At 46.1% G+C, this 27,264-nt stretch overlaps 2 protein-coding genes and 2 pseudogenes across 2 annotated transcripts; 1 reads left to right on the plus strand and 3 right to left on the minus strand.

Annotated features, from left to right (window-relative positions):
* Window positions 1-2,639: 2,639 nt before the first annotated feature.
* Window positions 2,640-6,704, minus strand: LOC124701694 (mitochondrial outer membrane protein porin 5-like). Its single transcript, XM_047233790.1, has 6 exons — window positions 6,627-6,704; window positions 6,475-6,542; window positions 3,767-3,877; window positions 3,596-3,682; window positions 3,306-3,514; window positions 2,640-3,227 (listed from the first exon to the last, which is right to left on the minus strand). The coding sequence occupies exons 1-6, from the start codon at window positions 6,676-6,678 to the stop codon at window positions 2,921-2,923; spliced, it is 834 nt and encodes a 277-aa protein (XP_047089746.1). The 5' UTR covers window positions 6,679-6,704; the 3' UTR covers window positions 2,640-2,920.
* A 1,353-nt stretch (window positions 6,705-8,057) lies between these two features.
* On the minus strand, window positions 8,058-13,461 carry LOC124701695 (dual-specificity RNA methyltransferase RlmN-like). The gene is made up of 8 exons (XM_047233791.1): window positions 13,307-13,461; window positions 13,050-13,215; window positions 11,576-11,686; window positions 11,246-11,380; window positions 10,269-10,373; window positions 9,395-9,564; window positions 9,204-9,303; window positions 8,058-8,622 (listed from the first exon to the last, which is right to left on the minus strand). The coding sequence occupies exons 1-8, from the start codon at window positions 13,420-13,422 to the stop codon at window positions 8,380-8,382; spliced, it is 1,146 nt and encodes a 381-aa protein (XP_047089747.1). The 5' UTR covers window positions 13,423-13,461; the 3' UTR covers window positions 8,058-8,379.
* Window positions 13,462-14,382: 921 nt separating this feature from the next.
* Window positions 14,383-16,992, minus strand: LOC124694924 (annotated as a pseudogene).
* Window positions 16,993-21,180: 4,188 nt separating this feature from the next.
* On the plus strand, window positions 21,181-22,389 carry LOC124699127 (annotated as a pseudogene).
* The last annotated feature ends 4,875 nt before the right edge of the window (window positions 22,390-27,264 follow it).

Below are 27,264 nucleotides of genomic sequence, written 5' to 3' on the forward strand. Positions count from 1 at the left end.
TTGTTGAGATCAAGGATATTACATTATGTGTGATGCTATATCTCCGTATTATATATCTACACATGGGTATGATTTCTTACATCCTATCTCAACTTCATATGTGTCAATGTCTAGTGTTAGAGCCCCTGTTTTTGGCTAAGTCTTCGAGGAAATGCAGCGCAGTATGGGGGCCGGACATTTGCCCGGATAATGTCCCGGTATTGCACCAGGGCCGGATTATCCGGGCCGGATATTTTGGAAATATCCGGCCCCCTCGTTTTTGGCTAAGGACTGGAAGAAATGTGAACCAGTACATGGGCCGGACATTTGGCCGGACAATGTCACAGTTTTGTCCCGAAGGCCGGATTATCCGGGGGTGCGGATTATCCGGCCCTTACTTAGGCCGGATTATCCGGCCCCCCGGAAGCTGCAACGGCTCAATTTTGAGGGGAGGTATAAATACCCCCTTCTTCTACCTTGGTTGTTTGCTCAATCATTACACAAGAAATCTGCCAAGCCACCTCCATTAGAGCCACCTCAAGAAAGTCAAGATTTGCAAGATCTCCTTCCTCCCCCAACCAAAGCTCTTGATCTTTGGAGATTCGAAGGAGAAGACACCGATCTACATCCTCACCGAAGCGTTCTTCATTTCCCCTCTCTTGTTTGAGGGATCTCATGCTAGTGTTCCTATTTGGTTCCCTAGTTGATTTGTGTTGATGTATTGTTGTTGATTGTTGTGTTGTAACAGATTTGGGAGCCTCCAATTTGGTTGTGGATGTGTGCCCCAAGAACCTTGTAAAGGCCCGGTTTCCGCCTCGAGGAAATCCCTTAGTGGAAGTGGGCTAGGCCTTCGTGGCGTTGCTCACCGGAGATCCGAGTGAAGCCTTCGTGGCTGTTGGTTTGGCTTTCGTAGCAACCACACTCCTCCAAACGTAGACGTACCTTCTTGCAAAGGAAGGGAACTACGGGAATCATCTCCGTGTCATCGCGTGCTCCACTCTCGGTTACCTCTATCCTATTCTATCTCTATATTGCTTAGATATATCTTGCTTAGTTGTTAGCCTTATCATATAGGTAAATTCACTTAGTTGCATATCTAGAGAATTTACCTTTTGTGTCAAGCCTAAATTGAAAAAGAACTAAAAATTGGTTAGCACCTATTCACCCCCCCTCTAGGTGCGGCATACGATCCTTTCAAAGGACGAGCCCGTCGACGAGCGCGTCAAGCAGGAGGTTGTCACCGACGACATGTACAACTTCCACCAGTACTACGACGCCTCCGGCCACCGCAAGTACTTCTAGATTAGGTTTGGTTTAAATTTAGTCAAATTTCGTTCGAACTATGTAAGTTTGGATGAATCTAATCGAATCTCGCTTAAGTTTAAAATTTTCAAAATTTTGTTTGGGGGACGCGACTGGGGAGCGACGTCCCCCAAACGTGGCACGAACGAAACACGTCCCCAAACACTCAATCCGGCTCGTTTTGGGGACGGTTTGGGGACGCGAATGGAGATGCTCAAAATCTGACATAATTTCTGAAAAATAGTAGGTGGTGTGGCTACACCAAACAGTGAAGTGGCTAACCACACAACGCCACCACCTCCCACGCATACTCGCGTGTCACCTCATCACAGGTTCAAGTTAATGGAGTCCCATAACCGATCCATTAATCTGACCAAATTTCCTGATAAAGATATGCGTGTTTATAATTTTTAATCAAAATTTTCAACTGGCAGCGTCTATATAAATGTGAGTGTCGAGATACATGTGGTTCTCAGCAGATCTTGACAGCTACAAAAATTTCAAGTGGCAGCGATGGCACGTTCACCGAGGACTACAACAATCGATATATCTACATCCAGCGAATGTTGTGCTTGGTTTTATATTATTTCCTTTATCATTATCTTAGCTCACATAGAAACGGCAATGGCTTCTATCTTTCCATTACCTGGACCTAGTAGTCTTATATTAGTGAATGGAGGAAGTAATTTTTAACTTGTTAAACTTTTGTAGCTCCTACTACTGAAAAGAAGATAAATCTTTTTTTTCTTTCAAAAATCAAACTATGTAAAGTTTCAACAAGTTATAAAAAGAAGCCATTACATTTACAATACAAATCCAAAGTTGCCAGATGGTACAGTTTTTTGAAAAACTTGATAAAACCTTACATTGCTTGAGTTCTGAAAAAAGTTACAGCCTTCTTTCCAAGGACAGATGGAGTATTAGTAATTCCAACAAAAAAAATGCTACTGTAGTATCTAGTAACCTGCCACATATGGCTCAATTTTCCCAAGCAATAGTATCGTTTTTATACGGCTTTATTGTAGGGTAGTAACGAAGTTGACGGCTAGCAAACACGACTAGTTGTACTGAAAACTAAATCAAAATCTTGAAGCAATCTAGAATTTAAACTTGAATGCTACTCAAGTCTTTTTTTTTTTTTTTGAACTTTGAATGCTACTCAAGTCACACATTTGCTTTCGCAATAAGTACCAAAGATTACTAGGTCAACTAATCCTTATCGCCACTATCAGCGTCTTAGAAACGGAACAGACTACTGTGAAAGAGATGCTGCAAAAGAAGTGATACATAGAAAGGATGAATATATATCCAACAAGCAGTAAATCTCAACGAGTGGTAAAATCAACTAACACGGCATGGAAAAATCACATGTAGCTTCGTCATGAAACAGACTACTGTGCAAGCTACTCAGCACTCACAGCAGAAAGAAACAAGCTTCATAAGTCTCCCAATGACAGGTATTTTCATCAACAGACCAACACATCAAGGTAAAGGCCGATCGATCCTGCCCACAGAGGGTACCAAAAACCTTGAGAGATTTAACAGAGCAAGTTGGAACAAATTATTGGCCGTAGCTTCCCAAAAAAACAATCAAAGAATCCGGAATTCAACTGTCAATCATCAATCACTAATGATCTGATCAGGGCTTGAGGGCGAATGTGAGGCCAAACTTGGGGGCTCTGTCCAAGGCCTTGGTGTCGAATTCACCAGAGATTGTCAAGAGTGACTTCGGCTTAACCTCGTGCTGGAGAAGAGCAGCAAGCGTCCCAGTGTTGTTGAGCCTTGCCTTCACGGTTGTCTGAGGGTCAACTGTGTACAGGCCACCAACAGTGAGTGCGTTCTCGTTTGCTGAGAGCTTCCGGGTAAATTCAGCCACAGCTGAAGCCTTCTGCTTCTCATCAAGGTGGTAAACACCTGACACTTTAATGGTGTCACCTTTGTCGGCCCTGTACATGTTGGTGCAATGCATCAATGCTAGTTTCAATCTCGATTAATGAAAAAGTCACAATAAAGCAAGAACTTACAGAATGAATGCAGCATGAAATTCTGGCTTGGTTACACCTATCCCAGCACTGTACTTGGTGAACTTCCCTGAAGAAGTGTCAAACGCAGCTTCTCCACCAACGGCAAGTCCTTTAGGACCTACTGCTGCAGAAAATTCAACCACAGGAGAGGGCTTCGTGCCAACAGCAGTAGCCAAAGTTGCATTCTCATGGAAGTATTGCAGCTCCACCTGTTAAGAAAGAATTCAGCTCATGGGCTATTTTCAATTAAGCGACAGAAACGACAGTCAAAATATTCGAAATTAAATTACCTTTCCAGAATTGTAGTCAGGCAGCTTCACAGATGTCACAAGCTTTGTGGATGGCAGGACATCCAAGACAGTCAAGGTAGTAGAGACCTGCAAATATAATATAAAATGTGTTACAGCTAGGCAAAGGCTACAAAGAGGAAAACAGAAATCTGGGTATTAGAAATCACTAACATTTGACTGTGTATCCACTTTAACATCAACAAGAGTATTCTTGTACTTGTACACTCCGGCAACATCAAACGAATAAAGCCCTCCTTTCTTCACAGCTGTGGAAGTGAGGGCCTGGAAAATTTAAAACAAAATACATGAGATGCAAGTTCACCAAGGGCAAATAAATTCAGGTAACAGATAAGTACATCAGCATTATTATTGCAAATACAGGCAAAGGTAGCGAAACAGAGATATACAAAGCCTAATCCAACTGGAACAACCAAACCGGACAGCTATCCTCTGTTACATCGGTACAAGATACGATGGGCGATTTTCATATCAGTGGTAGATGGGTGCATAGGAAGTACATAATATAACAGCATAATCAACGCATTCCAAATGCTAGTTAAATACAATGATTGCTGTAGTTCCAACAAACTACAGGGTGGCACAATCATTAAAGTGACCAGAACTGATGATGGAATTAATTTGCATTTTAACTTGGCAATCTTGATTGCACAGTGCTTAACTTCCTTATGTTGAGAATGGACTATTGCTGATCAATTGAAGATAAGTTACCCAAATAAAACGGAATCGCCACTTGCGCAGTTATTGACTTGATTATACTTGGTAAGCAACCATATCATTAAAACAACCATGCATTATATGACAGCGGATGTCTTGGTCAGGAGCATGCAGTGACACTGCTAAGTTTATATTTGGAAGATCATTGTTGAACTTGTTGATGGAATGGATAATCCCAACCATATCAAGTGTCTTCTATTGACTTGATTATACTTGGTAAGCAACCATATCATTAAAACTTTTTCAATTTATCAAATGTTTCATACTCAATGATCCAGTTAACCGGAAAAAAAATGCAGAGAGAATGAGCATTTGGTTTGCTGAGAACCTAAAACTATTGAAACGCCACAGCGCATATGCATATGCAGGGAGCCGCAATGGCAGCGCCTTCGATGACCCTATGCTTGGCGTCATCGTCCATGTCTCCTGGATATGTCGCCCGCCGCTGATCCATTCTGCCGCGACTGCAGCTTTGTTCACACCCACCGCTGCTCAACTCTGCAGCTGCCCACGGCTGCTCCTCCTCGAGCAAGCAAGATGTTTTAACCCGAGGGGATTTTGGATCTTGGGGAAGAAGATAATCGAGGAGGATCGCAAATTATTTACCAGTTATAATCGCTGTCGGTGAGATGGGGCAAAGATTTAAAACCGGCTGGAATCCTTCCTGGGCTGAAGGGAACTAGAGCGCTTGAGAAGGACATGGCAAGGAATGAATATAATCAACACCCTAGCAGAGATGAACACACAAGTTGCACTGTTACAACAGTTCTATTATGATTCTACACACAACTAAAACATCTAAGTATTGAAGTTTTATCCTACAAGAAACCTTTGACTGCAGCTAGCATCATTGAAAATAACAATTGAAGAGATCAAGTTATGAACACATAGCAAATGCAGAGGGGCAGAAACCATACAATAGTTTGCATAACTGTCAAAGTGTCGTGATGAAAATTTGGATATCTTAAATGCGGAAGTGTTAACAATTTCAGAAAAGAGCCACGTGTGTGTTGGTCTGACCCTTCCACCGACCAGAGTTTTGCAATTGAAATAACCGTAGACAGACTGGGGACAGAGAGTGAGATTAGAATGCAGAAATCACATGACCAAAACACAATGCTGATATCAGACACAAACAAACTAATGAAAAGGTTGTATCATGGTTTTAAAGGCGCCAAGGCGTCCTAAGGCGAAGGGGGGGCGCTCCGACGCTTAGGCGACGCCTAGGCGGACGCTTTGGACGCCTAGGCGCCTAAGGCGGGCGTTTTTCTAAGGCGGAGGGGGAGCGCTTGGACGCTTAGGCGTCCCTAAGGCGACGCCTAGGCGACGCCTTTAAAACCATGGGTTGTATAACACATCTGAACTTCTCCAAAGGGATGTTTCAGAGCAATGATGTAGGCATCTAACCATGACATAAACTGTATAACTTCTCAAAATTTCTTTATAGCTATAACTTGTTTTTCATCTCGGAAGCTAAGCACAAACTTTGTAAGCCCTGATTATCCCCAAATTCCAGTGGCCCCCAGCAGGACACTAAGACAACAAGGCACCAAACGGTGAAATCACTAAAACTGCCGAATCAAGGACCAGGTCTACTGCTTTGGACACTTGCATAGCCTTCATAAAAAGGGGTAGCAAATGATCACGGCCGCAAAAGAGCCAACACCAAAGCACACCAACTGCAGCGTCACAGCAACACCGACTGTTCTAGAAAGCATCCCCATACGCAAGTTGAATTTGATGGTCTTGTTCACCTAATCAACTCCGCCCGCCAAGTAACTGCATTCCTCTGCAAGGATACTACGAAGTTCCCATCTCCTGTCAGACCACCACACAGCTAACAACGTGTAGGAGTACCAAACGCGACCCGGATTCCCATCCAACGTACTATTAACATGTGGGATTGTGGATGCAACGGAACTAGAGAGATTCTAAGCATTGCAAGTCGTAGAAAACCCCGGAGAATCCAACCAGCGAGTCAGCGACAGCAGACGATCCACATCTACCACGCGTCCCACGAGGCGGGCCTATCACAAGGCTGAAGCACAAGGCAGAGGTAATCTGACTAGTACTAGATCACGCGGGTTACGGCCGCGCAACGGCGGGAAGGAGCGAGCGGGATGGGATCGGGGGGGAGTCCTTACCACTCCGGAGGAGCTGACGCTGGACACGGTGAGCTTCTGGTCGTAGGTGTAGTCCCTCGTGAGCAGATCTGCAGATCACAACACGCAGTAAGACTAGCCAGATTAGGAGGAGGAAGAGGAGCCGGGTGAGGGGTGGGGAGAACGATATGTACCCTTGGCGGACTTGCCGATGTTGGAGAAGAGGCCGGGTCCCTTGGCGGCCATGGCGGCGGCGGCGGCGGCGGCGGCGGCGGCGGGTTGGGCGAGGAGGAGGGAGACAAGGAGAGGGTCAGAGATGCCAGCCAGCGAGTCCCGTTCCGCCACTAGTAATCGTGTGTGCCGTGCGACGGAGCAGACGAGACGAGGCTATCCGGAGCCTCCAGGCCGCACGATCTTGCGATCCCACGATCGTACGGCTCAAGATTGTTCATTCGTGAGGAATGCTGTATTTTGGAGAGAGAATGTGATCTCTTCCAACTGGATTTGTTGGCGTAATTACATTGCTTTACTCTTCTATTGTTTGATAAAATAATGCTCCTTTCGATTGTACTATTTTAAGGACACTTAACATGAATTGGGGGAAGCACATTATGTTAACTCTAATCTTTTATGACAGAAAGTTACAAGGAGATTTTCGAGTGGAGATTTTTGGCTCATGGAATCCCGTGATCATGTTGTTTTAAAGAACATTGAAAATCATATTTACAAGTTTCAGAAAATTATAAATTCGGATGTACTCCTCCATTCTGTGTTAATCGAGGCGGACTCACCCACAAAAAACAAAGCGACCTGTAGTGTTTGGTGTCAATTAATTCAGACAGGAGGTAGTAGCTAATTATGTACGCCATAAACGTGCAAAAATATCAATTTCAAATTCTTGGTAATATGAGTTACACAAAAATAAAAATAAAGTGTGGATCTAATAATGCATACTTTTTAATTCTCTAAATTTTTATCAGATTTTTACTTTTGCATATCCCATCAGAGAAGGAATTTCACATTGGAATTTTGCATGCTTCTAGGTTACATCATTGGCTATGTCCAAATTTGTTTTCAGAGTTTTTTTGAAACTTACAAATATGATTTTTTTAAATGAAGGGATAAATGATGCGCATGAACCAAAGACACTTTTCAAATTACAATATGTTTTGGATATTTTATGTGGACTATGTACAGATTGACATGAGTGAAGAAACACACTAAAATGCATCGAGATAATTTTTAAAAAGCTAGAACATCTTATTATTTTAAACTGATGCCATTTTTCAATACTCGGCAGAGATACAGCGCTCCCCCAAGCGTTCTTTGTTGCCTGGACGGCAGGAAAACAATGTAAATAAAAATGAGCAGCACAGCTCATGTGCTGAGCCATGCCCCCCATGTTGCCAGCTCCGCACATCTCATATGCTGGAGATCTCCACACAAGGCCATAACTTTGCATTTCCGGTGCCAACCAACAACACGCGACACATGCAAACGAACGTTTTATAAGTAAACAGACCAGGAAGCAAAGAAAAGCTCGAGTCCAACGCACCAAGGCTCACCGCAAACCCATCGACTCAAGTTTCTTCAAGATAATAATACATGTAGATCCAGATAAGAACTAGAGATATATATAATCTACTAATTTCGACAGGAGATAAACCCCGCGTTGCGCTGTCACCATATATGTCCATTGCAAGGCTTAGTTACCAACATTCCAATTGCTATCCACAAAAACCAGGCCTGTGGCATTGTGTTAGCAACAGCAAAATTGTGTTTCCCAGTTGCAAGGGAAACACCACAATCCACAATGGCCAGTCAGGACTATATTTTAAAGCTTGGTTCAAACTATATGGTGCTAGTTATACTATCACGCGATGAGGCTGATTTTTAAGAGTTTGACTTCTCGATGATATATCGCATAAATAACAAGCGGGACAGAGATCAAAGCCTGAGGTCTTCGATGTCTGACAGAAGGGTGGCACCACCCGCCGATCTTTCATCGGGTAAGCTAACCACCAATTGGCCACAGGCACCAGCTATGTCTTGACCCATCTCCTGGCGAACAGTGGTTCGGATGCCGTAGATGCCTCTCAGGACCTTCTGGAACTTCTTCACGTTCTGCTCACTGCTTGTCTTGAAATTGCTTGACGAGCCAATTGGATTGAATGGTATCAGGTTCACAACCTGCCAGTTATTAAGAGAACAGAGTGATGATTGGTTTCAGTTTGCGGTCATCAAGATGAACATGTAATGATGTGTAAGCAAAATCACAAATCCATGCTCTGTCACCTTTGTTCGCAAGATAGCATGATCTGTACATATATTCTGCCTTCTATAAAATTAAGGTACGCAATTGCGTACTCTCGGGAAAAAAAATCCATGCTCAAGCGGTCATGGACTCATGGCATTATGTGACTGCTTTATAAAATTGATATGAAGCACACATTCACATCACATGCAGTTCATATGGTTGCCAACAGTTTTGGAGAAAAAATGACCAGAGGGAGATACAAGCTCAGAGAGACCAGCTAAAGATGTTGCATGAATTCAAGGTACCTCAATGGGAGTAAGAGAACTGAACAAAGTAAACAAAAAGGACAACTGAAAACAGACAGGCAATGACAAAAATGAGATTATCCTTATGTAATTCAAAAGTGCAGAATCATAAACATCAAGGGTAAGCGTAGTGTATTAGATGATTTGAAATGTTTAAGGGCAGAAACAGGATAAAACATAGAGTAGTAAAGCAACACAACGTAGCTTACCACTTTAAATGTTTCAAGTAGTTTACAAAGCTGGTGGGCATGTTCCTCCTGATCATTGACTCCATCAAGCATAATGTACTCGATAAAAATCGTCTGCTTGCTGTGATGAAACATGGAAGTGGTTGTTAATGCTCAAAGCTACCCATTCAAACATTTGGAACTGACTAAACATGAGAGTTGTGGAATCTTACCTAACGTTTTGATACGACTGTAATGCATTCATTAGCTTTGCTAAAGGAAACGCTCGTGCAGCAGGCATTATATGACAGCGTATGTCTTGGTCAGGAGCATGCAGTGACACAGCTAAGTTTATATTTGGAAGGTCATTGTTGAATTTGTTGATCGAATGGATAATCCCAACCTGCAGTACGTCATATAATATCACAATATAAACTAAGATTTACAATAGTTTGCTACAAGTCTTATCCTCAATGATGATCAATATTTCAGCTACATTAATACTAAAGAAAACTCAATAGCTCAACAAAATATTAGCAGGACATAATTTTACAATGGTGAATCATATGGACCCACACAAGCCATGATAGGAAAGATAATACAAGTCAAAAAAGTATGGAATGACACGTGAGTATAAGATAATATCAAGTTATCAGCATAGAGACATCTTCACCAAACAAAAGGATAGGCCCAATGCTGTACTGCAATACAAGTCTATGGAGTAAGGACTGGAAGCAGCTTCAATAATAGGTGGGGTCAAAAAAAGGAAATGCCTATGATCTTTTGGTAACTAACAAGGCCATTGCCACTTTGCCAGGACAGCAAAAGAATTTTACAATACTGAAATAGGAGACGACCACATAGCAGGCATGTACATCCTTACAATATCCAATGCCCAGTGCACTATTTGCTGGGTGATCTTTGCATGATTATCAACTATATCTTACACGTAATTTTCCAGTGTGGTTTATCACAAAACAGGGGTGGTAATAGCTCATTCAGAAAGTCATTTGAAGTGTTCAATGAGGTTAGCTACTATCATAAGATTTTCATCCACCAGAATGAGATGCCAACATGTAAACAAACTATATACGGAAGTATGCTTACAGTAGATACAGTAACTCTCTTGGGCGAAATCTGAAAGGGAGATGCTGTCAAGACTTGGATTGCTTCAACCAAAGCATTGTAGTTGTTTAATGGCTCCCCCATCCCCTGCATATACAGCAGAGCAAGGACATAAATAAAAATCATATGGAAAATACTCCTTAACAGACATCAAATCCAATAACATAATCTTCTAATTTTCTCACTAATATATATACAAATAATGGGTATGTTTCGTTGGAGCCCAAATGTGTCATTCGGCAGCTTATGATCTTTTGGTCATCACCTAGTTGGTAGCCAAAATTTTGGTTGCCTAGGAAATGTACCTACCTCACATTCCCTTCACAAATCTTGCCAATATTTTGGCCAACAAGAGCCCAACGTACCTCTAGCCAATATTTTGTCTAGACAATGGTTGGCACAAATTGGTAGGGCATTAGATGGCGTGAACCACACATTCCAACATCTTAATAATTGGCACAGATCCCAATGTACAACATGTATGAGTAAGAAAGTGGAAGCACTCAGCCACACAAGTACAAATTGTTTTCCAGATAATAATTTGAACTTGCATGAACGTTTGTCAACACATGCATATAATATGAAGCACAGTGGCTCTGTAGTTTCCTCATGAAAAGTCAACATCTGATCCTACCTAGCCTCGTACAAGAAGAAACTGATACAGCAGATCAACATTTTGCCAATATAAAATCATAAAATTTACAAACATCAGCAAGAAAACAATAAAAATATATACAGTGGCAACACTTGAAAGATGCATCATGGCTTTTTTTTTGGTGATTGTATGTAATTCTAACTATGCAAAGTACACAAGAAAAAAAGTCAAAAACAAAACCAAACAACACAAATGAATCAGGTTCGGATGAGTGAAACATAAGATCAGGGAGTGTAAAGCTGGCATGATTTTCCTTAGAAACCAAATATCAGGAAACTCCAAATAAGTTAAGAATTTAAATTACCATGAAAACAATATTTCGAATTTGAGAATAACGGGATGCATGGACCATCTGTTCCACAATTTCTCCAGAAGTAAGATTGCTTTTGAATCCCATTGTTCCAGTCGCACAGAATCTACAGCCCATCTTGCACCCTACCTGTGTTATATTGGAGAAGCAAAGTGAACACAGTGATCAGAAACTCGCAAGATTAAGAAGGATCGTAGTATGCTGTCGCACATAAAGTTACTAACACATCCACATAAGCAATACTGCTAAACAGTTTAAGCCATTACAACAAAATTGTTGTTACTAAAGCACTTGTCGTTCAATATGAAAGGCAAATATATCTACCTGTGATGATACACACAGGGTTGAGCGCACTCCTCCAGGGCGTGTCTTCCCGTCATACTTCCCTAGCCGTGAATCGTACCGCATGATCACTGCTTCTATAGATTCTCCATTCTAGAGCCACATATAAGTGTGATAAGTCAATGTCCTTCGATATTAAAAGCGAGAACAAGCTAACAGGTAAAATAATATGTGCCATCAAATAGAAACAAGCAAAAGAATCTGAGACAACAATGCTAAAAAGGGATTTCTCATGATTTTAGGATGAAACAGCATCATATCTCAGCTTGATCATGAAAAAGTGATTCACATGCAAGCAAACAAATCAAGTGAAATTGGCAGTGGTGATGAAATGACGCTGAATAACATTACACAGTTTACCTTGTGGTTCTGTTAAAATTAAGATAATTGGGAAAATACAAAAGTAATCCAGCACATGCTGTCACACACACATTGAAGCATTCAAGCTTTGGATCAGGAGTATTATTGTCAGATGGATGCGTCACCACACGCTAGATCCAGCTGACCCTAGCTGGCTCCAGTTATTGGGTATAATTGCTGTAATCTTCAAGTTAGGAATAGTATCATTTATACTAGGGAGTAATCAATTAGAGATAAGATAGCACAAAGCTTGGGCCTTGACCAAGTTAGAGACAACATACACCTTAGACTGGGTCATAAGCCAAATAGAGATAAGATCTTTTCTAAGATATGAGATTTGTTTAGATTCGATTGTTAGGATCAGCTCTACATAAAGATCCTTGGCACATCCATTTTTATCAAGCAAGAAGATTACAATCTATCTATCTCTCTTCTCCTTCGTCCTTTCAATGCCTAATCTAATCCCTCATCACAATTAGCCGTGCTGCCCAGTCATCCTCCGGTCGGCATATAGCCCCATGAATACCAGTTCATAACAATTATCATGGTCACCCCTGGGCAGGTGGCATATCTAAAGAGCGAAAACACATGCTAGCATAGTGCAAATGAAGGTACTGATAACAATTGGTATGTATGTTTCCTCGAAACATTTATACGAGCGCTGATGCTTGCATCAACCAGTGCACTTAAATAAAAAGGCGCAGTTCTTACTGGCATTGGAACGAAGTTCCTATAACACTCGCCGGACAAGCTCATGGTGAGGCTTGATAACTAAAACATTTCTCAAGTGACAAATCAGCTGCGGACCGATACAAGTAAGCATGTACTAACTAAATCTACATACATTCAAACCCTAGTACAATCAAAAGGACCGATTTTTTGCAAAAACAAAACCAGTGAGTATGATTCTTGCTTGCATACTCAAAACTACAATGTCATTCAGTTGCGCAGGGAAACAGTGGAGGAACTGATGATCAGAAAAGGCAAAACGGTTTGTGAACTAAACCTAATCCCAAAATAGCCATTAGGGCTTAAGAGACCAAATTGTGGCACCCAACATCCAAATCTGGTCTGACGCAAGCAGATAAGCAGTCACCTGGAGGCGGATCAGCAGCTTGGTGGTGGTCCGGTCCTTGGATTCGGCGGCGGCGCTGAGCGTGGAGGTGGTCGGGCGGAACTTGGTCCGCAGGAGCGCGTACGCGGCCGCCGGGAGCGACGGGACGCCGTCGAGGTCGGCGCACCTAGGGTTCTGCAGCACGTACCTGGAGAGAGAACACCGCCGGTCAGAGCGAAACAAGGAGGGGCGGGGTGTGGCGGCGTGCAAGTAGGGTTCCCGGGGGTTAGGCGGCGTACTTCCAGATGAGAGGGATGAAGTGGGGGGAGACGCCGGCGGCTTCGAACTCCGCGCGGATGTAGCCGGCGTCGAACACGGAGCGGTGCGACGGCTGCTTAGACGACGACGACGCCATTGGGGAGGATTCGGGAGGAGGGAGCGGAGGCGAAGAGGAGGGGAGGGGAGAGAAGTCGAGGTGTTTGGCTGAAGCAATGAGTGTGGGTTTTGGGGGGTTTCAGTTCAGGGTTAGTTGCTCCGAAATGAAATGGAGACAGGTAATGAATTGATTTGGAGAACCGGAAATTAAGGATGAGATTTATGTGCAGTATTTAGCGTCAAATTTACGAGAAAGTTTAGCTTTTTTTGGGTCTACTGGGTTTATTTTTGTATAGCGTCAATTTTACTACAGTATATGATGTCAGAGAATTTTTTTAAGCTTATATATAAGTTTTCAAATGGCTCAGCCAAAGCTGATTTTGCATCGAACATAAGAAGCATTTTTGCGTCTCAAAATCGCAACTCATGCTAAGATGTACATTGAACTGATTGCCCACTATTAGACAGTGTGTGTGAAACATAGGATAGCACTTCAGGATATTTGGAACAGATACAAATTCAGTGGGAGTTTAACATGCTGAAGAACATACTTGTTCCATAGATCCAACATGGACGGGTACATTCTGTTACAGAAGCGACAGAAGCACTCCAAAGGGAATAAGAGATCATTTTCATCCCAAACAAAGACTTACATGGATCCCATATGAATAAAACTGATATTGCTATTTAGTACAGACACTACACTTCAAATGGAAGAGAACATCGTCAGAATGAAAAAGGCTAGATAATACCAAACCAGCAGCATGCCATATAGTTAACATTGATACCAGCAAAACCAAGTACATGGCAACCAAGCCATTCTAAACAACTCCATAGCCCAGGCAACAATAAAGATAGCTATCGTCTACCTGTCTCAACTCGCAAGTAACTCCAGGCAACAACAAAAAAGGGTAGCTACAGCGCCAAGAGTGCCTCAACTTTTGCAATCTGCTCTTCTTCGGTCATCGGAGCTGGGGTATTGTCTGTCTGATCATAAAGGTCATGCTTCCATTTCTCTGTTTGTTCCCCAGCATCCTCATGCATGTTGTTTCTTCCGCCATACTGGTAGTCAAACCTGTCTCTGCCCCTTCCCCCTCTACCAGCAAAACCACGCCCCCTTGAATCATACCCATTCCTCTGACCAACACTCCTGTAATCAGAAAACCCCCTCCTGGCACCTCTATCATCGGGCCTTGCGAATTCCCGTGAGTGGTAATTCCTCCTTTCTTCTCCCATTCCAGAGGTTAGCCCACGTTGATCAGGTTTACGTGATCTTGCATCCGGTTCTGTAACAGCTGACCCTTGCTCCTCAAGTGGCATTCCCCTCTCCTTAAATCCTGGCCTCCTTTTGGCAACAGGAGCTTCTTCCTCCAACTTGAAAAACCCATCATGCTTCCATGTAGAATCAACATCATTCTTCGGTTGGGCCTGCTCAACCTTTTCCTGCAAACCATGTACCCCAGACCTGTGTTTATCTCTATCATCAAGATGTTCATTTTGACCCCAGTGTCTTCCATAGTCTTCACAAAATGAAACAAAAATTAATATAAGCATAGGGATGGAAAGACAAATTAGTGCAGAAAGTAGAACTGATAAGGCAGCTCATCACTACCTTGGCGACCATAGCGTCGACCACCATGCCCAGCACTGTCACGTTCATCATGCTGTACATACAAGCATAAGTAGCCTAATGTTGTTAATATGGTGCGGCATTTGAAGGTATGTGTCATAAAAGAGCTACCAATAAATCACCAGAAACATAGTACTTATGCATGATGACCTGACAACAAACAGATATTCTTTAGCAACAACCCAACATTCTCAACACAAATACACTTCCACAACAGTACAAAGAAACAACATGAACATGACTACCAATGTAAAAGAGTTAATTAAAGCACATAGTTGTTTTTCATGAACATCACTGGAAGATATGTGTTTTAATACAGCCACAGCCAGAGCAGTTATATTCCAAACTACAAAGATGAAGAAGCACAATTTGGTTTAGATAAAATCCTAAGGGAAGACTTCTGGACTGTAGAACATATGTGTTAACTACAATGTAATCTCAACCAAATTGAATCAGAAAGCAATTAAGATGAGTGAAGTCTTACTCCCCCATTCTCTAAGTATATAAATCTCCATGGGATCCAGAGTCAGTCTTAAAAAAACTGGCCGTTAGCATATGTGAAAACATATACTGCACTTCTGCTTAGGGGGGAAAGATTGGCTCGGTCTATATCGGCCTCTCCTCTTCCCCTTCCAAAATCATAGGAATGGCTAAAGCTAGAGCTCATAACCTTGGGGTTGCGGGTTCGATTCCCACTAGCGGCTCCCCTCCCCAGAGTACTAATGACTACATGCAAATTTTGGTACTGTATTTGACTTGCAAAATACTTCATAATAGTTCATTTCTTACATTATAATATATGTTAAACAAAGTCTAAATCTTGCACTGTGGACTGAGAGAAGCAAAAAAAAAAAATTTGCTTAAATCTGCAGATGAAGAAGTACGTCATAAGGTACACTTAACTCCAATAAAAGACAGATATAGCATTGGCATAGGACAACAATACAGTACTACACACTGAAGAATACAAGGCATATCTTGCAACAGAACAAGTAAGGATGTAATCTACGTACACAGAAAAATGAACTGATGAGTGATGAGATGTAATTTAAACCAAGTGCCCCTCTTATTAGTAAGTAAGGTTCCTAGATAGGACAACAAATAGATATTCCACAACGAGAACAAGCCCAAGAATTGGCATTTACTACTGCTCCAACAGGTGTTAACATTGAGGCCGCGATCAGCTGATTGGGAGTTAAGTGCATAGCAATCAAGCCGCTTATATAAACAAAGAACATAAGCCACTGGTGGTGGTGGTGGTAGTCCCTTTCTGTTCATAGAGTAGAAGACAAGAACCTGGAAGAAAGAAGATCGAGGCTGCCAGGCCTCTCTCGTCTCGGAAAACCGCTTGGTTCCCCTGGGAGATCTCTCCTGCCTCGCCAGAGGGTCATCCTTCACATCGCCCGGCGGCTTCCCCTCCCTGCGCACAGCGTCAGGGTCATCGGGCCGCTTCCCATCCCATCGCGCAGGATCAGGACCATCGGGCCGCTTCCCCTCCCAGCGCAGGGAGCCAGGGTCATCGCGCCGGGCCAGGGCAGCTTGCAAGGGCCGGTTCCTCCTCTCATCGTGGTCGCCTGCAATGGCACTCTCCTCAGCTCGACGCCTGTGGTGGCTCCTGTCGGATTCGTGCCTCCTGTCATCCCTCCACCTCCTCGGGCTACACAAAAAAAGAACGCCGGAATGGGGTTAGCACGGGCGCGAATCGCATTGTCAGGCACGAGCAAGATGACGCCGGCCGAGAACTGGATGTCCGAGGAATCTATCAGGCCCCCTTGTAGCACAAATCGAAATCCAGCGAGACGGATCGAGGGAACTGCGGCCAAGATTGGTTTGGTACCTGGGGGGATCGTCCCGCCGCGGCCTGGACGAGGAGTGGGGGCGCCTCGCGTGCGAGTCGCGGCCCTCCCGCCGGAACGGCTCGCGCGGCGAGGGAGCCGTCGTCGTCGTCGTCATCCGCTTCCTATCTGGTTCTTCCCCCATCTTGGCTTCGATTCCCCGGAGAGCGGAGAGCTAGGGTTTTTTTCCCCGGGCCAGACAGAAGCTGCGATGCGGTGCGGACTCGACCAGACCAGATCACACACGCTGCGAACCGGTCTGGGCTTAGGCCCGCTTTAAGATGCGTGCTGGGCTTGTTGCGCTGGTTGTGATAAGGGCATCTCCATCGGCGCGACGCAAAAACGGTCGCTCAGTCCGCCGTGACCGGAAATGCATCTAACACCACCTCGAGCGACGCGACGCAAAGTGACCGGGCCGTCCGCGGAGACGCAAACGTGTCCGCTCGCGTCTAGTGGACGTTTTGTCTGGCCCACCAGGCAGTGATGCAGCATCGATGCGTCTTCTCCGCTAGTACTGGCGTCGATGTGTCGCTTCGGCAGTCTGCAGCCACGTAAATGGCGATGCCTCGCGTGGCGCGCGGCCGTAGCCTACCTCTACGCACGTAGTAATGGCGATACCACGCGTGACGCGGGCCGTCGCTCTGCCTCCGACCTATATAAACAGGGGCGCGAGCATCTCATCGCATCTCCTCCCCGCTAAACCCTAGCCGCCGCTTCCGCTCAGCCTCCACCAGATCCACCATGAGCAACGCCGGACGCGGCCAGGCTGCTTCCGCACAACCTCCACCTTCACCTCCCGCTCCACCTCCCCCGGCCTCCTCGAGCTCCGAGGAGCTCGACTCCGACGACAGCACGGGCGACCTCCTCGACCCGGTCAGGGACGCCAAGGACTTGGCACTCGCGGCGCAGGAAGCAGAGGAGGAGCTTGCGGGCCACGCGGCGTTGGACGCCGAGCTGGAGCAGCGCAGGCTGGCGGCCGCCGCGACCGCAGAGGACTCCGACTTCGAGATATCTTGGTCTTCCGATGACCCTGATGTGCCTACGCCAGAGGAAAGGGCGGCGGAGCAGAGGGCTATCGTCGAGTCGTTCGAGACACTCAAAGACAACGCCGCGAGCGCGAGACTGGAGTAGTGACTACAAGAGGACACGGCGGCGCACCGAGCCATAGCAGCCGCACGGAAGGCGACGGAGAAGCAGGCGATGGAGCGACGCAACGACGGTGCCAACCCGTCCGGAAGCAACTAGTCTAGTCTTCTAGATCTACATTGTATAGTTTTATGCATTAAAATGTATTAATTTCTATATTTTTAAATACGTTGCAAATCTAAAAATGGGTCGGTGGACGCACACCCACGTGCAAACAGACACTCGGACAAAATATGTCCGCACTTCCGCAGGAGACGCAAAGGAAGGCTCGCGACCACTTTTGGTGTCCGATATATCCGTCCGAAGAAGCGAAGCCTGCCGCTGCCGCTGCCGCCGCAGCGACTGGACTGACGATCTCCGAGCGTCCCCTCTCGCTCGCCGGCAACATGACTCGGTATGATCTTTCCCCTCCGCGATCAACATTGCGTTTTGGCGGAGTTGGACGAGGACGAGGCAGCGGACAGTGATTTCGGCGGGGTTGGGGATTGGAGAACCGACCTTGGGCTTGGGCTTGGGGGGCTGGGGGTCGAGCCTGCCGACGCGGCGGCGGTTGGTGGTGCGCTCAGAAAGGGAGAGAGAGAGAGAAGAGAAGGGGTTATGAGATTGAGGAAGAGAGATGATTGAGCTGGTTGACGCGGCCCCCGTTGCTGCCATGCTTAGGCTTCGCGACAGAGGAGAGGCTTAGGTGATTGCGCTAGATTGTTCGTGCAGGGATTTTCGCGTGCAGCAGGATTTGTGGTTATTAGATCCATTATTCATGTTTTTTTTTCGAAAATGCATTATTCATGTATTGCTAGTTTGGTTTATTATTGTTTAGCCAAGTGAAGTAGAAGTCCTACGATGGGTAAGTTCTTTTAGATGTCAAATAGGTGGGCTGAATTCTGTGTTAATCGAGTTGACACTTCACACCAATTGCCAGGTCTGTGTGTTTGTTTATGTGACCAGTGTTTGGTTTATAAAATCAGTGTTTGGTTTATAAAATCCGATATCTCCCTTGTATGGACTATGGAGAGGTTGATTATTTTTTCAGGAGAAAAATAGAAAAAGCCACAAGGGAATTTGGTGAATTTGAGATGTGGTGCTTAGAGAATCTATCAGGCTTTGCACTCATGGACAATGATATATGAGAGTGAACTGCTGCTCTGGTCCTGTGATTCCCTGATTGGTGATTGATTCTTCCTTGAGGTCCTCTCCAAACATACTGTTTCGTGAAGTTCGTTGTTTATAATAGTTTTGTGTTCTTACAATGCATATGGTTGCTTCTTCTACTTTTTGCTGAGTTCAATAAAAGGGCTGGGTACATTACTACTGCTTGCTAGCCGTGGGATCTACATGTACTTTGCGCTTGTATTACATTTCTGTTTATCAAATCAATCCAGACGCTCATAGTCGTTGTTGCAGCTTAGTATTATGTTGTTTTGTTTCCACATATTTGCTTTCATTATTGCATCATCAGATATGGATCTTTTTGACGTTTTGCTGAAGTATCAGTTCTTTAGGTTTGCAGTTATCTTCTACTGAGACATTTCTATCTGAAATTGCAGCTCCTTTGCCAAGACGTATGGGTCCCGACTCCTGAGCCAAGGACAAGAGTAAGATGGAAATCAAGTGTGGGTTCAACGACGAGGATGAGGAGGATGTGGCAGAGATGCTACACACAAAGAACTTAAAGGAGGCCGCTCACATAGACAAGATCACAAAGGAATCTCAGGCTAAGGTTATGGTGCACATGAAGGTCTCTGCCTTGACTGCCGCCCTGGAGACCACCACATGCCCCATCCCTGCACCAGAGAATGCCCCAGCCCCAACCCCTGCTCCAGAGACCGCCGCAACCCTCGCCCCGGCACTGGCCCCAGCCATCAACTAAATATGGGTAAAGCTTTTTCCTCAGTTTCTTCCTAAAAAAATATAGGTAGATGGTATGATGGTAAATGATCTAGCATGAATAAAGGATGTGTTCACTCTCTTAACTATAATTTCTTATGTATGGTGGTTTGGATGTTTCACAGCTTCAAGTCTTTTAATTGAAATCTTTTAAATATTTATAATTCCCATTTTAAATGGTCTACATGATGTCTGATCGTTTCCATCCTCCACAGGTGAAGGGACTTGACTTCTGATCTACAAATGACAACAATTGGCACAAGTCTAAGGTTTCAAGAGAATGTTTGCATCAACTGGGTTTTTTCCGGTTTCCTCTTTTTCTCAGTTCTTTTGTAATGGTGATCAGTCACAAACCTTTAAATCAGCTGAGTTTGTGTCTTGAAACTGGTTGAAGGGGGGCAGTAAATGATGGTAAAGGGATCAGTTTAGCCGTGGTATCCAAATACAATCTGATGGTAACAATGTGGATAGCTTTACATGCATTTGTCTGTGTTCACTCTGAGATCATGTCTTTCTCATTGTGGCGGTTCATGATTATTGTGCTGCCGATGTGACGCTGCTTCCTTATTTTTCATCTTGTATGTACGAAAATACTGTGCATTTCAGTGAGGTGGTGTTTATTTTCTTCTGAACAAAGTCGCAGTATGCATGATCTGCCGAGAACAAGAACAGCAGCTACCTAAAGTTAATTATTAAGCTCTAACAGTTCAGGCAGCACTGTCTATCCAGGACAGTCCGAGAAAGGAGTGTAGCATAAAAGAGAACAAGGTGTTCGTTAGACATGATAAACAAGTGTTGCATGCCATAACGAAAGCCCCGTACCATTTTTCAAGGAATATGAACCACCTTCAGTTCACGGTGACCATATGGTTAGGTTTCTCAAACCAATATCAGCAGCACTGAATCAGCAAGCTGAAACACAGAACACAGAAGCTCATCTCGTTGTCGATCCAGAAGCACAGGGCTAGTTGGAACCCAAGGCCCGCCATGGTTTTGTGCCGCGTGTGTGCGTGGCAGAGGCGCCGGGAGCTGGTGATGGAGTCGGACGAGGACCATTTGTGCCGTGCAAACGGAAACGCAGGCTGCACGAAATTAACGAAACTTCCGCGTACAGCACTACTGAATCCGATTGCAAAATGGTGACGAAACCTTTCCAACCTGAATACAAGTAGAGGTCGGGGCTTCACTTCTGCGTCGATCGCCGTTGCGCGTACAGCTTTCTGCCCGCGCGCCGTCTCCTCCACTCCGGCCGTCTCCATCGATCGCGCTTTCCCAGCAACCAACAAGCCGTCGATCGAGCGCCATGGCCGCCCGCAAGCGACCTGCCGCCGTCCTCGACGCCGTCCACGCAACCACCACCCAAGGATCGGCGAGCGGCAGCAAGAGGAGCCGCACCAGCATCGGCAGCACCGACGAGTACGACGAGATTTCACGCATCGGCGAGGGCGGCTTCGCCGTCGTCTACAAGGCGCGCCACTGCGTCACCGGCAAGACCGTGGCCGTCAAGTGCCTGTCCTTGCCGGACGACACCGAGGAGCCACCCGACGTCGCCGAGGCCGAGCTCCTGCGCGAGGCCCAATTCCTCGAGACCTGCAGCGGGAACCCTTACGTCGTCGGCTTCGAGGGCCTCGTGCGCGACCCGACCAACGGAGACCTCTTCCTCGCCATGGAGTACGTCCCCGCGCCGAGCCTCCATACCTTCCTGTGGGGCAGGCGCCACGGCCCTCCTCTGCCAGAAAACGAGGTGCGCTCCTTCATGTGGAAGCTACTGTCCGGAGCCAAGATGATGCACGACCGCCGTGTCGTCCACCGCGACATCAAGCCGGCCAACATCCTCGTCGGCCAAGGCGGGGAACTCGTCAAGATCTGCGACTTGGGGCTGGCGATTTCCAAGTCCGAGCTTCCGCCCTACACCCAGGCCGGCACCGCGTGGTACATCGCGCCAGAGATGCTCCTGGGGAAGCCGGACTACGACGCGCGGGTGGACACATGGTCGCTCGGGTGCGTCATGGCCGAGATGCTCACCGGCAAGTCGCTGTTCCTCTGCGAGGATGACTATGAAGATGACGAGGAGATCGACGAAGAGATCAAGGACGAGATACTTCAGCTCCGGAGTATCTTCCGGGTGCTCGGGATGCCGGACAAGAGGACGTGGCCGGGGCTCAGATCTCTGCCTCTCACCGCCAAGGCACTGGAACTGCTACCGGCGGAGCACAAGCGCAGCAGCCTGCGAGATATCTTCCCGGAAGAGAAGCTGTCGAAGGAAGGATTCGAGGTGTTGCAAGGGCTTCTCACGTGCAATCCCAACAAGCGACTCACGGCGGCCAAGGCGCTCAAACTCCCATGGTTCATTGCTCCTTGCCCCGCCGCCGCTCCAAAGATTGACATTGACCCTTCCCTCGTCATGCCGCCGAGAAAGAAGACGCCGCGCATCAAGTTCATCCCACCGGCAGTCCCAGAGAAGATCACCTTCACGATTCCAGTGGCGATGTGGAACGCACAACGAGTGTAAAACTGTTCAATTGTAATTTTGCTTTCGATGATTCATCCATGTAAAGAAACGATGTAACTGTTTCATGCAGAGCTTGGACGATCGATCCATGTAAACTATCGAATTGTAAAGAAAGCGATGTAACTGTTGTATGCAGAATTGAATTGCAGAGCAACTGTCTTTTTTTCAGATTATGTGATTGTTCTGTTTAGTTGGGAGAAATTAATAGATCCATTCTGTTCATATCATTGGCCCTAAACATTGTACTGCAGTTCAAGTGTATATCCCAAATTCTGCATCTTGCATTCTGCTGCACTTGTGCATGCCCACGTCCAACTGGTTGCCCAGGTACAGAGTTGGATCAGCAAGAATTACAGATACATTTATCCGTCAACACAATTTCGTTACCACTGGCAAAACAGATGGAAGTGCAGACACATTATTCTAAAGCTGTTACCCTTGGAGAAAGTAACACAAGGGGACAGGTACCTATGTGATCTGAGAACAAACTCAAAACTGCACATTTACAACTCTGCTAACATCTACAGCTGGCCTATACAACACACAACCGGTGTGTGTCAAATGTCTATAAATCCGCATCTATCAAACGCTACAAACATATTAGCAACTTCAATTTTTCAAGAATCTGTCCACCCCTCAGGCAGCCGCCACCGTCGGTCCCAGTAAATCGACACCCGGGACTAGAGAGGGAACATGAAGCTGTAGTCAGCAGCCTCATCAGGCAGTGGCATAAGAGCATCTCTAGCGGATCCATTGAAATATCATACCATAAAATCTGTTTGACGTACCTAGAAAGCATTTTCGTGGTGTCCCAGGCCTAGAGGGAACATAATATCTGAAGTTGCTTTGTGGGCCTGCGCGATACCGCAAAAAATGTTTAATTTGCATATAGATTTTAACAACAATGACATGAAGTAATATCCAAAGGTATGCACAATAGAACAAGTAGAACTCAAGGATGTCCAAAAGAATGTGCAATCAAATATCATTAGCCGGTGATAAAATGAAGCAACACATCAATGTCGCCGAGACCATATCTACCATCATATTCACGACCACCATTACCACCACCACCACTTGATGAATGCAAGTGCAAGGGTTCCATGTAGCTAGCTAGTTTCTAAAAGAGCAAAGTCTAAACCCCGGGGTTTTGTGTGTTTGATGACAACACTTGAGTAATCTCACCGTGTGCCTTGAGTATTATTGTTAGATTTGCAAGCACACGGTGACCTCGCTGGACATGTCAAGATCGGAAGACTGAAGCGTAGTTTATAGGTTTTCCGGTTTTGTGTGTGTATCGCGAGGTGACATGGCTGGAGAGAAAAAGGGGAGAAAACCAGTTTTAGCTAGGCCGGTACTACCGGTACCTGTAGCGGTAGTACCGCTAACCCTATAGGTACCGCCCCAGTACCGCTCTGAGTTCTGCGCTGATATTGACCCAGAATACGAGTTGCGGTACCTCTACAGTACCTGGAGCGGTAGTACCGCTCACGAGCGGTAGTACCGCCCACGGTACCGCCCAGGTATCGTAACTAGTTACGGCAGTACCGCTCTGGTACCGCTCCGGTACCGCTTCGAGTCCAGTAAGGTTTGGACCCTGTTGCGGTACCTCGAGCGGTACCGCGAGCGGTAGTACCGCTCTGCGTCCACGTGGACCAGATCTGGGGATTTCGAACTCAGAGCGGTAGTACCGCTTCCCAAAAGCGGTAGTACCGCTTAGGCGAAAACTGGACATAACGGTTGGATTTGGAGGAGCCTATTTAAGGGCCCCTTCTTCCCCAACTCGTTTTTATCTCTCCTCTCTCTCTCTCCTCCATTGTTGCTGAGCTTAATCCTTGAGGATCTCCCCAACCATCCAACCAATCTTGCAATTTTGAGGAGTGGTGGAGGAGACCCCGATCTATAGTTCTACCAAGAGAGATTTCACCAATACTTGCTATTCCTTAGTGCATCTTGGTGTTAGGGTTCCTATTGTGGGACATTGGAGGAAGTGCATCCATGGAGGCTAGCTTGGTGTTGTACTAGCTCCATGGGTTGTTGGGAGCCTCCTTGTGGTGTGGAGCTCGCCCAACCTTGTGAAGGAATCACCGCCTCGACCGGTGCCTTAGTGGAGAAGGGGGAGCCCCTTTGTGGAGCTCTCTCGAGGAAGAAGGTGAGGCCTTCCTTCGTGGTGTGGCCGTCTAGTCTCTTGTGTGAGGCTAGCACCTCCTCAACGCAGACGTACTCCCTTTTGTGGGAGAAACTGCGGGAAACAAACCTCGCCTCGTCTTCACGCCCTCCGGTTGTCTCGCTCCTTACTCTTACTATCTTGTGTTGTTCCTTTGCTTGTTGCACTTGTTCTAGGATCATTGTAGGATCACCAACACCACTAAAGCAATCACCTTTACCTTCCGCACCGCTAAAATTGAAAAACCTTAAAACTTGACGTAGCAACCATTCACCCCCCTCTTGTTCGCTACGATCCATTCAAGTGGTATCAGAGCAAGGTTCACTAGTAGGAAAACCCTTATAGGCGGAGCTTAGTTCTGTGCGCACCACCAAAAATGCGCCACAGAAAGTTATTTTGTGGCGCACTAGACACGGTGCGCCACAGAAACAGCTTAATTTTGTGGCGCACCAGGGATCCATGCGCCACAGAAATTTGGTGGGGCCAGCCCCAATCATTGGTTTCACTATTTCTGTGGCGCACAGGATCACGTGGCGCACTGGTCCTGGTGCGCCACTGAATTAAGACTTTTTGTGGCGCACAGGTCCTGGTGCGCCACTGAATTAAGACTTTCTGTAGCGCACGTGGGATGGTGCGCCACAGAAACTACACATTTCTGTGGCGCACATGAGTTCCATGCAACTCCAACTCCCCCCCCCCGGATCGCCTTTTTAACCTCTGTAAAAAATAAATAAAAAATAGATAAAAATTTCAAAAAATAAATTCCTTCAAGATGCCTATGTATTATGTCATCTTTTACCACTGAGAATTAACAAACAATAATTTCGACTTTTTTTGCAAAATTACGTGGGAAAATCATCAAACTGGATTTCTGGTTGCATACGAACTCGAAAAAAAACGCATAATATATCAAAATGTTCCCACGAAAAATCTACATCCGGTTGGACAATTTTTAGAATCTACAAATTCGAAAAGAGTAAAAAGTTACGGGCAGTTAAAGATTTTTTGCTGCAAAATACAAAAAAAGAAAAAAAAATTCTGTGGCGCACCAAGTGCCCATGCGCCACAGAAATAACGTTCGAAATTTGAAATTTCTGGCGCCCACTTCTCCTTCTCTCCTCCATTTCTCCACTTCTCCCCTTCTCCCATTCTCCACTTCTCCCCTTCTCCTCTCCTACACCGGCGACCAACTCCGGCGACCTACTCCGGCGACCAACAACTCCGGCGACCTACTCCGGCGACCTACTCCGGCGACCACGACCAACACCTCCTCCGGCGACCACCTCCTCCACAACAACCACCTTCTCCTCCTCCTCCGGCGACAACAACAACCACCACCACCACCTCCTCCTCTACCACCACCACCACCACCACCACCACCACCTCTACCACCACCACCACCACCACCACCTCCACCTCCACCTCCACCTCCACCTCCACCTCCACCTCCACCTCCACCTCCACCTCCACCTCCACCTCCACCTCCACCTCCTCCTATTCCACCACCACCACCTCCTCCGGCCGGCCTCATCCTCCACCCACCCACCCACCCCACCCACGCAACCAACCACCCACCTCCGGCGACCTTCCAGAAAAATTTAAAAAAAAAATTCGGCAGCCCCAGATCTAGATCTGGCCGCCACTTTTTTTGAAATTTTTTAAAAAATTCTGTGGCGCACCGGCGGTGGTGCGCCACAGAAATAAGACTTTCGTTTACGTGGCGCACCACCGCCGGTGCGCCACGTAAATAAACTTTCTGTGGCGCATTGGCTGGTGCGCCACAGAATCCTTATTTTTGTGGCGAGAATTCTGTGGCGCACCACCCATGCGCCACAGAATGTGTTTTTGGTGCGCCACTGATGAGGCTTTTCCTACTAGTGGTTTTCTTGCTCGGGCTTTACCGCCTAAGAAATGGACGAACAAGATGCGGGTGTAGCGAATGGGTCACCTTCCCTTATGCCACCCGCTCCATCATCTCCCATCGATAGCACAACGGCTACGTTGGATGACCTCAAGAAATTGGAGTCATCCATCGTTAACCAAATGAAGGCGATGATGATGGAGTTGGTTGCTCAAAAATCGACCCCTATCGTAGATCCTAAGGCAAGTGCCGAGGATCCCCCACCAAAAGTTAATCCATTTCCTCTTGTTGATTTTGTCGCGCAATCGACAAAAGATCCACAAAAGGAAGGGCTTGGGGAGACCGGCACTTCAACAAAGGGGAAGGATGAGACACCGGTTGCGGAACGTCTAGGGAGTAATCATGCGGTACCACCACCAAGTGATTACACCATAAACGTTCCAATACCTATGCCACATATCTTGTCGCATGGTTCACCACCGTTACTTGAGTCAAATAACTTTGAAAATTGGCAATTCTTAATGCGTTCACATGTGCGCAGCGCATCTACCGAGCTTTGGCGCATCATCGAGGAAGGCTACTCACCACGAGACCCAAAGAGCTTGACAAGAAGAGATGTGGTGGATGACCAACTCAACGCCACCGCCATCAACATGATTCACATGGCCGTCACGCTAAAGGACCGCGCTCATATCCGCTCGCTCAAGACCGCCAAGGAAGCATGGGATAAACTCGAAAAGCTCTTCCTCGGAAATGCGAGCATCCAAAGCTCTCGTTTCGATGAAGTGAACAACATGGCCAACAACTTCGTCATGAATGAAGGAGAGTCCCCCGAAGAAATGTACCG

Source organism: Lolium rigidum, chromosome 3 (genome assembly GCF_022539505.1).
Source record: "Lolium rigidum isolate FL_2022 chromosome 3, APGP_CSIRO_Lrig_0.1, whole genome shotgun sequence".
Taxonomy (NCBI): Eukaryota; Viridiplantae; Streptophyta; class Magnoliopsida; order Poales; family Poaceae; genus Lolium; species Lolium rigidum.